The following is a 14613-nucleotide window of genomic DNA, read 5'->3' as shown; positions in this document are numbered from 1 at the left end:
ACCTGCTTTTTATTTCTATGGGGAAACTTGGGGGCATGTGCTAATTCAAATAACTGAAAAGGAAAATGCACTTTTGGCAGCCCAGTACCAATAGTTCTCAAGGTGAGTTGCAAATAGAAAAGAGTTTGGGTCTGTCAAGTGAGGAGAGGTCACAAAGGGCGTCTACACCACTTTTGGAAGGTACAGACAAAGGAAGCAGAGTGCCAACACGGATCACTGTTCCTTCGTATATTTTATTCTTAGCAATGTCCAACACTTCCACAGGTTGCTTTAAAACCATGATTCCTGGGACTCACAATATCCTTTCATTCAAAAGCCTCTCACTCATCTGTCTTAACATCTAAAATCTCTGTTAACAGGCACAACAATGATCCCCTACTATATGGCAGATATTGGCCTACATGTCATGCAAACACTATCTTATTTCATTTTCATGACTCACATCCATTTATAAATGAGGGACTTGAGCCTAAGACAGGGCAAACCCCTTGTGACAAGTCACACTGCTAATAAGTGGCCAAGTCGGAGCTTGGACCCCAGTCCAAGGATCTCTGTGGCCTACCTCTTCATGGCTATGCCATGTGGCAAACCTGCTGGCTGGGAAGCTGCTGGCAGCATCTGGACCAGCAGGGTCTCTCAGGAAGGAGACACTGAAGAGTGGAGAAAGGGGAGGTGTGGAAGGTTTGGAGGATACAGCAGCACCCTCTCGAAGCAGGCAGGTCTGGGTGGGGCACCTTGATGAGAACTCTGTGGGGGCCACTGGAAACACTAGGCTTTGAGTTCCCAGGAGGAGGCAGAGGAAGGAAGTGCTGCCCACTTCTCTGCTTTGACTCGAGCCAGCCCTGCTCTTCCTGGCTCACCCAGGCTACTTACCTGGTATGGGTACAGGGTGACCCCGTTGGTTCTCGACAGGGACCAGGTGCCGTCCAGGTACTGGTGAGCCTGGATGGCCACCGAATTGAGGATGTTCCCATTGCTTGGACTGGTGGCCATCTGGAGGCTGACCTTGGCCTGGTGGGTTGGGGATCCACTCTTCTTTTCCGCCCCATTGCTGACCCCAAGGCTGCTGGGTTTGCTGCTGTGCTTGTTGACGAAGCCTGTGTAGTTGGAGGTGGCATAGGGGGCAGGCACAAAGGCCCAGTCCCTGGGCTGCTGGAGCCCACCCACGTGCCGGGACCCCACCAGGGTGGGGATGTTGGAGAGCGGTGGCGGGGAGCCGGGCGAGGTGTCATAGTGCTCACTGCCAGCTGCCTGCTCCAAGGCCAGCACCATCTGGATGGCCTCCTGCTTCAACTGGTTCAGGTGAGTGGCGCAAATGTCACAGCGGTTGTCCCGGTCATTCCATGCCTTCCGGATGGTGTTGGGGACCTGGAGTTTGTCGTGAATCACAGCCGAGAAAGCAGGGTCCTAGAGAACACAGAAGCAGAGGAAAGGGAGACTCTATAACTCCAAGGCTGCTCAAGCGTTTGATAGTTTGATTGGCATTCAACAGAAATGAGAAGCTACAATGGCAGAAAAGCCTCCATTTTTGATAAACACATTTGACAAATGTAAGAATTTTATAGTGAAAACTTTTAAAAAGAAGTTAAAAAAAAAAAAAAAAAAGACTTCTAAGTATCTTCTTCGCCAGGCCAAACAAGTACATTTGTTTGTTTGTTTGTTTTGAGACGGAGTCTCGCCCTGTCTCCCAGGCTGGAGTGCAATGGCACGATCTCGACTCACTGCAACCTTTGCCTCTGGGTTCAATCAGCCTTCCAAGTAGCTGGGACCACAGGCGCCCACCACCACGCCCAGCTAATTTTTTGTACTTTTAGTAGAGACGGGGTTTCACTGTGTTAGCCAGGATGGTCTTGACCTCCTGACCTCGTGATCTGCCCTCCTCGGCCTCCCAAAGTGCTGAGATTACAGGCATGAGCCACGGCACCTGGCAAGAACATTCTTATTCTTATGTCCACTAAAGAATGATAGCCATCCCTGGGCTCTCCCAAGGTGTTCAATTAAAAGGAACAAACGTTTGTCCAGGCATGACACGGGGTGAGTGCAACTCTGGACCACTGCACTGAGGCCCCTCGGCCTCCTGTTACCACAGAAAGTTAGTAGCAGACGGAGGTGCAACTTGCAACCTCGAACAGAGATTCTGTTCTAAGAAAATCTTGGCCTTATCAGCATTGTGTGCTAAGTACCACTGGAACAGAAGCAAACCAAACATTCTACCCAGAGATCCAGCCTGTACCAGCAGCCGAGCAAACCTGTGTAGATTAACCCATGTTTACTATTTGCCCAGCAGCCGAGCAAACCTGTGTAGATTAACTCAGGTTTACTATTTGCCCTAGGGAAGCTGGCCATGTCTCTATCCAGGTATCTGATATTCTAACCCACTAAAGCAAAACAGTCCAAGATAGCTTTCCCCTCAAACTTTACCTAAAACTACTATTACAAAATATCAGCTGGGCACAGTGGCTCAGGCCTGTAATCCAAGCACTTTGGGAGGCTGAGGTGGGAGGACTGCTTGAGGCCAGGAGTTCAAAGACCTGCCTGGGCAACATAGTAAGACCCCATCTTTATAAAACATTTAAAAATTAGCCAGGCATTGTGGCACACCCCTGCAGCCTCAGCCACTCAGGAGCCTGAGGGGGGAGAATTGCCTGAGCCCAGGAGTCTGAGGCTGCGGTGAGCTAGGACAGCGTCACTGCACTCTAGCCTGAGCAACCGAGCGAGACATGTCTCTAAGAAAAATAATCTTGCCAGGTGCGGTGGCTGGCACCCATAATCCCAGCTACTTGGGAGGCTGAAGCTGAAGGATCCCTTGAGGCCAGAAGTTTGAGACCAGCCTGAGCAACATAGACAGAAAACCTTATAAAATACTATATATTATTATTATATATGTAATATATATTTATAAAATGTTTATATATAAAACAAAAATCTAGCTCAGAGACCCATATGAAAAAGAAATCAGAAAATGGATTTAATGATAACAATGTCGCTTATTTACTTGGCTTGAGGATTACACAGAGAAATGAGCACTAGGAGTGTTCGTTGAGTATCAGATGGTTACCAGTTCTGCCACTTGTGACATTGGAGTTTTTTTTTTTTTTTTTTTTGAGACGGAGTCTCGCTCTGTTGCCCAGGCTGGAGCACAGTGGCCGGATCTCAGTTCACTGCAAGCTCCGCCTCCCGGGTTTACGCCATTCTCCTGCCTCAGCCTCCGGAACAGCTGGGACTACAGGCGCCCGCCACCTCTCCCGGCTAATTTTTTGTATTTTTTAGTAGAGACGGGGTTTCACCGTCTTAGCCAGGATGGTCTCGATCTCCTGACCTCGTGATCCACCCGTCTCGGCCTCCCAAAGTGCTGGGATTACAGGTATGAGCCAGCACGCCCGCCCCAACGTTAGAGTTCTGTAGTGACCTCAGACAACTCACTTAACCTCACTGAACCTCTCGTCTGTCACACAGGGCCATGGCCTTTCCTGATGGTAAGGACCTTCCAGCTCCATGACTCCATTCATGGGGAATGGGGAGAGGAGAGTATGGTCTGTGCATACATGAACAGGGCTATGATGCCATTTTGGGGGCTCAACGGTCGTTGCAGGTAATGGATAAAGCTCATCTAAAGGCTTATTTTCCTCTAGGATATTAGGGATAAAATCGGCCCTTCTGAAATTCACTGTCGGCTTGTATGGGGTAGAAGCCCCATCAGAGCTGAAGGCAGTTTGATGAGCTGTAGGCGGGGAGGGAGCTGTGAGGCAGCGAGCGGGGCAGGAAGAGCAGCAGTTAGGGGGTGGTTCTTAATTATGATCCATCTTGATTACAGGCTCCAGCTTTTTGTTTTCCCTGTTTAACTACCCTGAACAGCTCCTCAGTGTGCACTGATTAATTGATTAATAAATCAAGAGGCCTCTTTACACTGCGGCAGCAAGGGGTGGCTCAGGAGGGAGACACAAGACAGCCAGACACGATGATAGGAAGCGGCGGGAGGTTCAGGTCGAGCGAGCCTCGAATCTCATTGAGGAAGTGATGCCTCGAGGTGTCTTCCTCAGTGACAGGGCCAGCGAGTCTCCAACCACAACTCAGAGGTGTAGCAGGACCTGAAAGGGCCCCTTAGGGACCATTTCAGAACAAAGCGTCACCTCAGTTTACAGATACACAGGTCCCAGAGGGTTAAAAGCGTGGACTATGCCTAGACTTCTTGACCACCAGTTCATGATTTTTCACTTTAAGCCAAAGAGCCATATCCATCAACAGATTCCTATTCTCCCACAGACACAGAAGGGTTCCAACCTCATGTTTTCACCAGGAAATGTTCATTCATTCAAACGGGATTTATTTGTGCCCCAATATATGCAAAGATACAGGTTCTTGTTTTTCTCACATAACCAATGGCTTATGCTTTCAAGGCACCAAACTGTTTGGTTTCAAAAAGCCTCAGATCAGTTGCTTACTTAGAATATTTTTGTTAACCCAATCATATGGAGGAAGTGCCACAGAAAGGAGGCAGCTCTAAGAGAAGTCATGTCAGCCGGGCGCGATGGCTCATGCCTGTAATCCCAGCACTTTGGGAGGCCGAGGCGGGCGGATCACAAGGTCAGGAGAGATCGAGACCATCCTGGCCAACATGGTGAAACCCCATTTCTACTAAAATAGGAAAAAATTTGCCAGGTGTGGTGGCGCGCACCTGTAGTCCCAGCTACTCAGGAGGCTGAGGCGGAGATTCGCTTGAACCCAGGAGGTGGAGGTTGCAGTGAGCCAAGATCATGCCACCACACTCCAGCCTAGCAACAGAGCAAGACTTCATCTCAAAAAAAAAGAGAGAGAGAGAGAGAAGTCATGTCTGCACATCACAGTTTATTTTCGATGCTAGCCCTTGGAGTCTGGATTTGGCTCTGACCTAGGGACACATCCACTCTCCAGAAATCGCATGAGCCACTCCTGGCTCTGAGGGCCCCTCTTCTCTTTCCTCCCTTGATTTCACTCCTCTCCCTTGAAGCACCACCTTCTTTATTCAGCATATTGCCATTTGTGGCTCAGCTGCTGACATTTAATAAGTAGGTATTTTGGTTTCCAGCATGCCCGGCGTTGCCCCAGGCTGGGGCTCTGAGGGTGCACGAGAACAATACCCGTTCTCTGGGAGTTCACAGTCCAGGGGGCCTTCTTGGTTCCTGCACTACCCAATGCCACATGCCTCTGCTGCCACCTCCAGCCCAGTCTGTAGTGACTCACAGGACCAATCCATACATACATGGAGCTCAGTGCTCCCCCGGGGTTCACAAGACATCATCACCAACTCCCGCCCCTCACACCTGTCCTCCACTTACACCTGTGCCAGCCAAAGCAAGCCCAGCAAGCGCCAACACAGCCATTCAGCACAGGTGGGCCCACCAGCCATACGACCACCACAGACAGCCAGGAAGTAGCCAATAACCCATTTCTCTCTCATCCAGGGAAAAGCTGAGATTGAGAGTCTTTAAAGAAAACGCGGTTGCTGGCTGATGTCAGAGGTGTTTTTTCAATGAAGCCACCCTTGATCTAAAACCCTTTGTGAGTTCTTACCATCAAAAGGCCTGAGTAAATCAAGTGCTTCTCCACATATTATACATAAACATTTTAGTACAACTCAGAACTTCAAAAAGGAACGGTCAACAGCCATAGCTTACAGAAAGTAAGTGCTGAAATAAAGAAGATACTGTCGCCTAGGCTGGAGTGCAATGGCGTGATCTCAGCTCACTGCAACCTCCGCCTCCCCAGTTCAAGCGATTCTCCTGCCTCAGCCTCCTGAGTAGCTGGGATTACAGGCACGCACCACCACACCCAGCTCATTTTTGTATTTTTAGTAGAGATGGGGTTTCACCATGTTGGCTAGGATGGTCTTGATCTCTTGACCTTGTGATGCGCCCGCCTTGGCCTCCCAAAGTGCTGGGATTACAGGCGTGAGCCACTGCACCCGGCCCTTCCTCAGGAAGATTTTGTTCTTCGATGCTCATCAGCTCCCTGACCTTTGCACCTCATGTTCCGCCTGCGCTTGATGGGCTGTGAAGGACGAAGACACAAAGGGTCATTCTCACCCAGAGTATTTCTCACCGGAGACTCTCTTCACCCCGTTACCATGCTGAATCTACACAGCAGCCGGCGGAATGTCAGTGTCCTTGATCCCTGTTGTTCATGGAGCTCCCAGACCTACACACAGGCATGCGACCACCGCAGAGGGAAGACCGCCGCGGAGGGAAGCCAGGAACCAATCAGAACGTCTGACAAAGGAATCACGTCCCGTGGCTCCGGGTGGGGAAGTCACCACCCTCAAGGTTCTATCGTTCACACTGACACAACATGTACGTGGACGAAAGTCCCCAAGTGGCTCACTCTGATTGGCAAAGAGGACACAAGCACAGCACGTTCTCGAAAGACGGGGAAAGAAGAGGGGAAAGAAGAGGGAGGGATATTTGAAAGAACACAGGGTGTGTTAGAATGAGGTTTTACTCCAGGTGAGGCCTGAGACAGTCAAAATAACAACTGCAGTAGTGACAGCAATGAGGCCCTGCCCTGAGATAGCAGGTGCACCCCTGCACCCCTGCTTGATCGCCTGCACCCCTGCTTGATTAGCATAAAACTCACGTAGAAACTTCCTTCTGGTCTATCCAGAGTCTGAACCCAAGGTTTGTCATTGTTCCCAGTCTGCTTTGTAAGCCAACAGCCCTTCACCCAGGATGAGGATCACACATGAACACCGCGCTGAGCACGTGAACGCACTGAATGTAAAGGCATAAAGACACGCTGGGTAATAAGTTCACGAGATAAAAAAAAGAAAAAAGTACTCTCCAGAGGAAGAAACGTTAAATGTCAGACCACAGTTGTTCTACATAAGAAACCAAATTATCCTGGGAGGCAGCGGCTGTGCCCAGCCTAAGTGATTCTGCTCGGGATTACTGCAGAGAGAGGTGGTCCCACGAATGACTTCAGTTTGAATGATCGTGTTCCGCAAGTGAGGCAGCTGGGAGGGCCAAAGGCAGGTGGGAATGCAATTAATAGCGCTGCTTGCTGCAACATGTGAAAAAAGTATTGCGGATGGCAAGACTTTTCCACTTCAAAAGAAAAGGGAGATGTTTAATTAGAATTTAACGTGATTAAGAACAGTTCATAAATTACTCAAAAGAATAGGTGAGGCCGGGCGCGGTGGCTCAAGCCTGTAATCCCAGCACTTTGGGAGGCCGAGACGGGTGGATCACGAGGTCAGGAGATCGAGACCATCCTGGCTAACCCGGTGAAACCCCGTCTCTACTAAAAAATACAAAAAACTAGCCAGGCGAGGTGGCGGGCGCCTGTAGTCCCAGCTACTCGGGAGGCTGAGGCAGGAGAATGGCGTGAACCCGGGAGGTGGAGCTTGCAGTGAGCTGAGATCCGGCCACTGCACTCCAGCCTGGGCGACAGGGCGAGACTCCGTCTCAAAAAAAAAAAAAGAATGGGTGAGGCATTTCTCATCACAACCCCTGAAAATGCTTTTATTTATTGATTTTTGAGATAGAGTCTTGCTCTGTTGCCCAGGCTGGAGAGCACTGGCGTGATTTTGGCTCATTGCATCAAGCAATTCTCTCGCCTCAGCCTCCCAAGGAGATGGGACTACAGGCGTTCACCGCCACGCCCGGATAATTGTTTTGTATTTTTAGTACCAATGGAGTTTTACCATGTTGGCCAGGCTGGTCTTGAACTCCTGACCTCAGGTGATCTGCCCACCCCGGCCTCCCAAAGTTCTGGGATTACAGGCATGAGCCACTTCGCCCAGCCAGTTTTTATGTCTAGGTCTCATTTTTACCAACTAGATGGTATGGACAGTGTTGAGTACTTTGAAAACTTTTGGTTAAGGGTATGGGAGGTTCGAGTCCTGCCTCTATTGCTTAGTAGTTGAGTGACCAGGAGCCATTTTTCACAAATCTATCCAAGCTTCAGTCTCCTTATGGGAGTTGATAATTATACTTATTTTATTGAGTTAAGTAAGAATTAAATGTGATAATATGTGCAACATTTTTAGCACAGACCTGGTCCTTGGTAAATGCTAAATAAATGGTAGTAATGGCCGGGCGCGGTGGCGCAAGCCTGTAATCCCAGCACTTTGGGAGGCCGAGACGGGCGGATCACGAGGTCAGGAGATCGAGACCATCCTGGCTAACTAACACGGTGAAACCCCGTCTCTACTAAAAAATACAAAAAACTAGCCAGGCGAGGTGGCGGCGCCTGTAGTCCCAGCTACTCGGGAGGCTGAGGCAGGAGAATGGCGTGAACCCGGGGGGCGGAGCTTGCAGTGAGCCGAGATCGCGCCACTGCACTCCAGCCTGGGCGACAGAGCGAGACTCCGTCTCCAAAAAAAAAAATAAATAAAATAAATAAATAAATAAATAAATGGTAGTAATTATTATCACCGTTAAATAAATGGTAGTAATTATTATCAATGTAACTAGTCTCAGTATCTAATACAGTAACTTGCATAAATTTAGAACTTCATATAATGGTGGTGATGAGGATAAGGAGGATGGTGACAATGATTTTAGGGCTTTCTTTTATCTACGAGGATTTAGCGCTTTTTCAATTAAGAACAGAGAGGATGATAAAGAAGGGAGCACATGATGTTCACTTAACCACCTCCTACATCTAGTCAAGTCAAAGCCTTCTTGAAAGAAATCAGGCCGGGCATGGTGGCTCACACCTGTAATCCCAGCACTTTGGGAGGCTGAGGCAGGTGGATCACTTGAGGTCAAGAGTTTGAGACCAGCCTGGCCAACATGGAGAAACCCCATCTCTACTAAAAATAGAAAAATTAGCCAGGCGTGGTGGTAGGTGCCTGTAATCCCAGCTACTCAGGAGGCTGAGGCACGAGAATTGCTTGAACCTGGGAGGCGGAGGTTGCAGTGAACTGAGATCGTGCCACTGCACTCCAGTCTGGGCGACAGAGTGAGACTCTGTCTCAGAATTTAAAAAGAAAGAAAAAATCACAATAGGCTGGGTGCAGTGGCTCACACCTGTAATCCCAGCACTTTGGGAGCCCAAAGCCAGGCAGGTGGATCACTTGAGCCAGGAGTTCAAGATCAGCCTGGACAACATGAGGAAAACCCATCTCTACAAAAAAAAGAAATCAAAATAATACTGGGTTCCTGGAGTTCCTGAGCTGACATCTCTGAGCGTGGCCTGAATGACTCTCAGCTTCCTTCTCTATTTTAAAAGATGAAACACTCCAAGAGGCATTCATTTCCATGGAACTAAGAATCTGATACTTCTCATTGTAACAGCCCACTGAAAATTCCTCATTTCTCCCGCAGGAGTGAGCAGTGCTTCATGGGGTCTTTGCTAGATGTCCGATTCGAATCACAGACCCAGCAACTAACTGGTCAGTGTCTCCTAGGAGCTGCCAACCTTTTCCCAGGAGATGTAGAAAGAGGAACCTGGGCCGGATGCGGTGACTCACTCTTGTAACCCTCGCCCTTTGGGAGGCCGAGCAGGAGGATCACTTGAGGTCAGGGGTTCGAGACCAGCCTGGCCAACATAGTGAAACCTTCTCTACTAAAAATACAAAAATTAGCCAGGCGTAGTGGTGCGTGCATGTAATCCCAGCTACCCAGGAGGCTGAGGCAGGAGAATCGCTGAAACACAGGAGGCAGAGGCTGCAGTGAGCCGAGACTGCACCACTGCACTCCAGCCTGAGCAACAGAGCGTGACTGTCTCAAGAAAAAAAGAGAAAAAAAGAGAAACCTGATTTCACATCAGCGTATCTTCAACCCTGAAAATCCTTGTTCTCCAGTCTCTCCCTTGGCTGTGGGGAAATAGGATCCTTTCACAAATAGATTCAGAGCTTACGATGGGAAAGTAGGTTCTTACTACAAACTTAAAATGTTTCCCTTAACTTTAAAGTTCATGCTCAACATGACACAAAAATAAAGTGCTGAACTATACACATATAAGCACTAATCAAGATTATAGTAGAATGCACTAAAATATTACTTTTAAATTCCTAAAGCCTATCTAGACTAGATGTATTTTGTACATATAGGCTTTAATGCGCCAGCAGGCAGCAAACAGAATTATTTTCAATCTGCAAGTAGTTGAATTAGTCTAAGGCTATTAAGGATTCTGTTAATTATGTAATTATGAAATTGCTTAATGTTTCTTTTTCTTTTAATTGATTTCATATGCATGAAATACTGCATAAATATACTTGGCTGTGTTTTCTTGTTTTGCTTTGTTTTTGAGACAGAGTCTCGCTCTGTCACCCAGGCTGGAGTGCAATGGAGTGATCTTGGCTCACTGCAAGCTCTGCCTCCCGTGTTCATGCCATTCTCCTGCCTCAGCCTCCCAAGCAGCTGGGGCTACAGGTGCCACCACCACGCCCGGCTGATTTTTTGTATTTTTATTGGAGACAGAGTTTCACTGTGCTAACCAGGATGGTCTCAATCACCTGAATTTGTGATCCGCCCTTGGCTGTGTTTTCTTAAACTTACTACAAAAAGATTAAATACCTAAAATTTGGTGGTGTTGCCATTGTTTTCAAAAGGTAAAATTTTGGCCGGGAGTGGTGGCTCACTCCTATAATCCCTGCACTTTGGGAAACTGAGGTGGGCAGATCCCTTGAGCTCTGAAGTTTGAGACCAGCCTGGGCAACATGGTGAAATCCCATCTCTACAAAAAATACAAAAATGAGCCAGGTGTGGTGGTGCATGCCTTTAGTCCCAGCTACTCAGGAGGCTGAGGTGGGAGGATCCCTTGATCCCAGGAGGCTGAGGATGCAGCGAGCTACGATGGCACCTCTGCTGTCTAGCCTGGGCAACAGAGTGAGAGCATGTCTTAACACAAAAAACAAAAAAGATGGAATGTTAACAAATAAATCATTTGACCGTGTCCTACAACAAATTTAAGTACTTGCATCATTCCCCTGTGACCTAACTAACCCTTGTGGCCCTACACAATTTTCTTCAGGCCACCCTGTCACACGTCCCTCACTTCCCCCAGGAGCGCCCGCACCAGCCTCCCCTCTGTCCCACGGAAGCCCCTACATTTCCCAGCCTCTGCACCTTCGCGTTGGTTCCTGCCCTGATGTTAACTCCCTCTCTCCCTCATCAAGCAGGAGAAAACTTTCGGGGGTAATGGATACGTGCAGTATTGTAATTGTGGGGATAGCATCATGGGTGGACACATATGTCCAAAAATACCAAAGTGTATGCTTTAAATGTGTACCGTTCACCGGATGTGAATGGTGAATTATGTACCACACTAAAAAACCAAAGTCTTGTTCGTTCATCCTAAGGCCCAGCTCTTCCGTGAAGTCTGACTCCGAGAAGAGATGTCTCCCTTCGCTGCTTCGCTGACTCTCACAGTACTTCTCTGAGTCATTCATGGCACTCAGCAAACATTTCCTCACTAGAGCTGTACGTGTTCTATCTCCACCATCACGGTAAATTCCGAGGGGGCAGAAACTGTGCCATAATTTGCATAGTCATGATAACTTCTACTCTTGCCCCCCTGGAGTCCACTCTCAAGACAGCAGCCAGCGTGATCCTTTTAAATCTTAAATCTGATCCTGGCAGTCCTCGGCTTAAAATCCTCCCCTGGCCCCCACCCTACTTCCTTCAGAGTCAAAGTCAATGTCCCTGCCATGGGTTCTGTAGGACTCAGCCTCCTGGTCCCTCTCTGCCCTCATCTCCTATACCTGCTCCCTGACTCAGCCTGCACCAGCCATGAAAGCCTTCTGGCTATTCCTTGAACACACCAGGAATGTCCACTCCCAGCTCAGTGACATTGTACTTGCTGTTCCTCCTGCAAAGAATACTTTCACCTGTAGATATCTGCCTGACCATCTCCTACCAGCTTCAAGGTCTCAAGGATCACCTTTTCAATGAGGCCTTCCTGGATCATCTAATGACAGTTGCAAATGGCCCCAACACTCCCTAACCACCTTTCTCTGCTTTAATTCTCTCTACAGCATGGCCCCCTTCTAACTGGATTCCGCTCATTGTCTGTCTCCCCCTGCAAAATATAAACTAGGTGACAGCAGGGACATTGGTCTGTGTTGTCCACTGCTGAATGTGTCATGCCTAGAATAATGCCTGAAGTAGGCACACAGAAGCCATGTGTCGAATGAATCGATGACTCGATGAATCCATTTTCAGTGACAGAGGTTCCCATATCAATTAGCTTCATCTTTCTTAGGAATTTTTTAATTTTTTTTTTTTCTTTTGAGACAGTCTCACTCTCTCGCCCAGGCTGGAGTACAATGGTGCAATCTTGGCTCACTGCAACCTCTGCCTCCCAGGTTCAAGCAATTCTCCTGCCTCAGCCTCCCGAGTACCCTGGGATTACAGGCGCCCGCCACCACGCCCAGCTAATTTTTGTACTTTTAGTAGAGACAGAGTTTCACCATGTTGGCCAAGCTGCTCTCAAATTCCTGATCTCAGGTCATCCACCCACCTCGGCCTCCCAAAGTGCTGGGATCACAGGCATGAGCCACCACGCCTGGACTTTCTTAGGAATTTTAATCCCTTTTTGCTGTTGTCACGTTTGCCAGTATAGCTGTCCTTTTTGCTTGTTTCTGCTAGACTTTATAGTGTCCCGGGAGGACTGGGAAGGCTTGTGTGTTCAGAAAGCCCTCCAGGGCCTGTTTCTCAAAGTGTGACCTCACCACGCCCCCGGTGCAGAGTCACCTGAAAAGCTCACAGTGAGGCAGGTTTCCAGGCCCCTCTCAGACCCCTGTATCAGAATCTCTGGGGAGCCGGGCTCTGGAATCTGCATGCTGACGAGCACCTCAGGTGACGGTGTGCTGTGCTGTCACAGACGAGGGGATGGGAAGGAAGACCAAGAGGAGCAGGGAGAAGGAAGAAGTAGACAGGGACATCTGCCTCTCCTGTTCAAGTACCTAACCCCAGCCGTGGCCTTCAGACAGGAGCTGAGGATTTCAGGAGACACTCTGCCCTCCACCCAATGAACTGCAACTCCTCCAAACACCTGAGCATGGGGGCTGCTGCTTTTCATAAAAAATAATTCAAGACGATGATAAATAGCCCTGGAGACACAGCCCGCAGACTAAAGGTAGATGCAGATGTCTTTTCACCAAATTCTCTCCCTACTCCAGCTGTTCTTTTTCTTTTTTTTTTTTTTTTTTTTTTTATTGAGACAGAGTCTCGCTCTGTAGTCCAGGCTGGAGTGCAGTGGCCGGATCTCAGCTCACTGCAAGCTCCGCCTCCTGGGTTCACGCCATTCTGCTGCCTCAGCCTCCTGAGTAGCTGGGACTACAGGCGCCCGTCACCATGCCCGGCTAATTTTTTTTTGTATTTTTTAGTAGAGACGGGGTTTCACCGTGTTAACCAGGATGGTCTTGATCTCCTGACCTCGTGATCCGCCCGCCTCGGCCTCCCAAAGTGCTGGGATTATAGGCTTGAGCCACCGTGCCCGGCCTCCAGTGGTTCTTAACCGCTGGTAAGTTTTTTAAATTCTTTCTTCCTTTTTTTTCTTTTTTTTTTTTTTTTTGAGACAGGGTCTCACTGTGTTGCCCAGGCTGAAGTGCAGTGGTGTGATCACAGCTCACTGCAACCTCGCTCTCCTGGGCTCAGATGATCCTCCCACCTCAGCCTCCCAGATAGCTGGGACTACAGCTAAAGGCCACCATGCCCGGCTCGTTTTTGTATTTTTTGTAGAGACGGAGTTTTGCCATATTGCCCAGGCTGGAGATGGTGATTTTGATGCTCAGAGGACATCAGGAAATACCTGGAGACATTTTTTGGTTGTCACAACTGGGAGAGGGCTACTGATGTCTAGTGAGTAGAGGCCAGGGATGCTGCTAAACATCTTACGCTGCGCAGAGCACCACCCCCCATCCCAGCACCTGAAAAAAGAATCACTGGCTGGGCACAGTGGCTCATGCCTGTAAGCCCAGCACTTGGGGAGGCCTGCGGGTCACCTGAGGTCAGGAGTTCAAGATCAGCCTGGCCAACAAGGTGAGACCTCCATCTCTACTAAAAAAAAAAAAAATTAGCTGGGTGTGGCAGTGGGCGCCTGTAGTCCCAGACACTCAGCAGGCTGAGGCAGGAGAATTGATTGAACCTGAAAGGCAGAACTTGCAGTGAGCCAAGATCGCGCCAGTGCACTCCAGCCTGGGTGACACAGCAAGACTCCGCCTAAAAAAAAAAAAATCACCATCATCATCATCAAGTCCTAGATGTCCGTGGGGTGAAGGGTGAAACCCGGGCCTAGGTGCTCTCCTCTGATTCCTTCTCACCTGCTCTCCTTGGAGATGAATCTCGATGCAGGACAGCAGGGTGGGTGTTCTAAACCCAGAAGCCAATGCTGGCTCTCCTCTACCTTGGTTTGCCTTCGTGTGGAGGTACTGAACTCTCAGCAGCACGCTCTCTTCATATTTTGACTCTTCCGTTGTAGCTGGCAATGGGGTTAGAATGGTGGGTGTGTATGGCCACGTCCAGGGTGGACACAGCGCCCCCTGGCTGTGAAAACCCCGCAGGCTGGTGGAATGCAGATCCTGACTGCCTGGCCCAGCCTCCAGCTCCCCCCATCTGGCTACACAGGCCACTGCCCTTCCTGGTGACAGAGGCACCACTGACAGTATCACCAGCTGTTTACGAGAGTGTG

General features: G+C 49.1%; 1 protein-coding gene across 1 annotated transcript in view; it reads right to left on the bottom strand.

Moving 5' to 3' along the window:
- The window catches only part of KIF26B (kinesin family member 26B), a 569059-nt gene that overhangs the window by 357460 nt on the left and 196986 nt on the right, over positions 1-14613 (bottom strand). The window contains exon 3 of the mRNA XM_007990011.3: positions 874-1407. Within this exon, the coding sequence (XP_007988202.3) occupies positions 874-1407 (534 nt within the window). The remainder of the gene's footprint in view (positions 1-873; positions 1408-14613) is intronic.

The sequence above is a fragment of the Chlorocebus sabaeus genome, chromosome 25 (genome assembly GCF_047675955.1).
Source record: "Chlorocebus sabaeus isolate Y175 chromosome 25, mChlSab1.0.hap1, whole genome shotgun sequence".
Classification (NCBI taxonomy): domain Eukaryota; kingdom Metazoa; phylum Chordata; class Mammalia; order Primates; family Cercopithecidae; genus Chlorocebus; species Chlorocebus sabaeus.
Note: the sequence above shows the minus strand (reverse complement) of the source record. Positions and strands in the feature narration are given on the sequence as shown.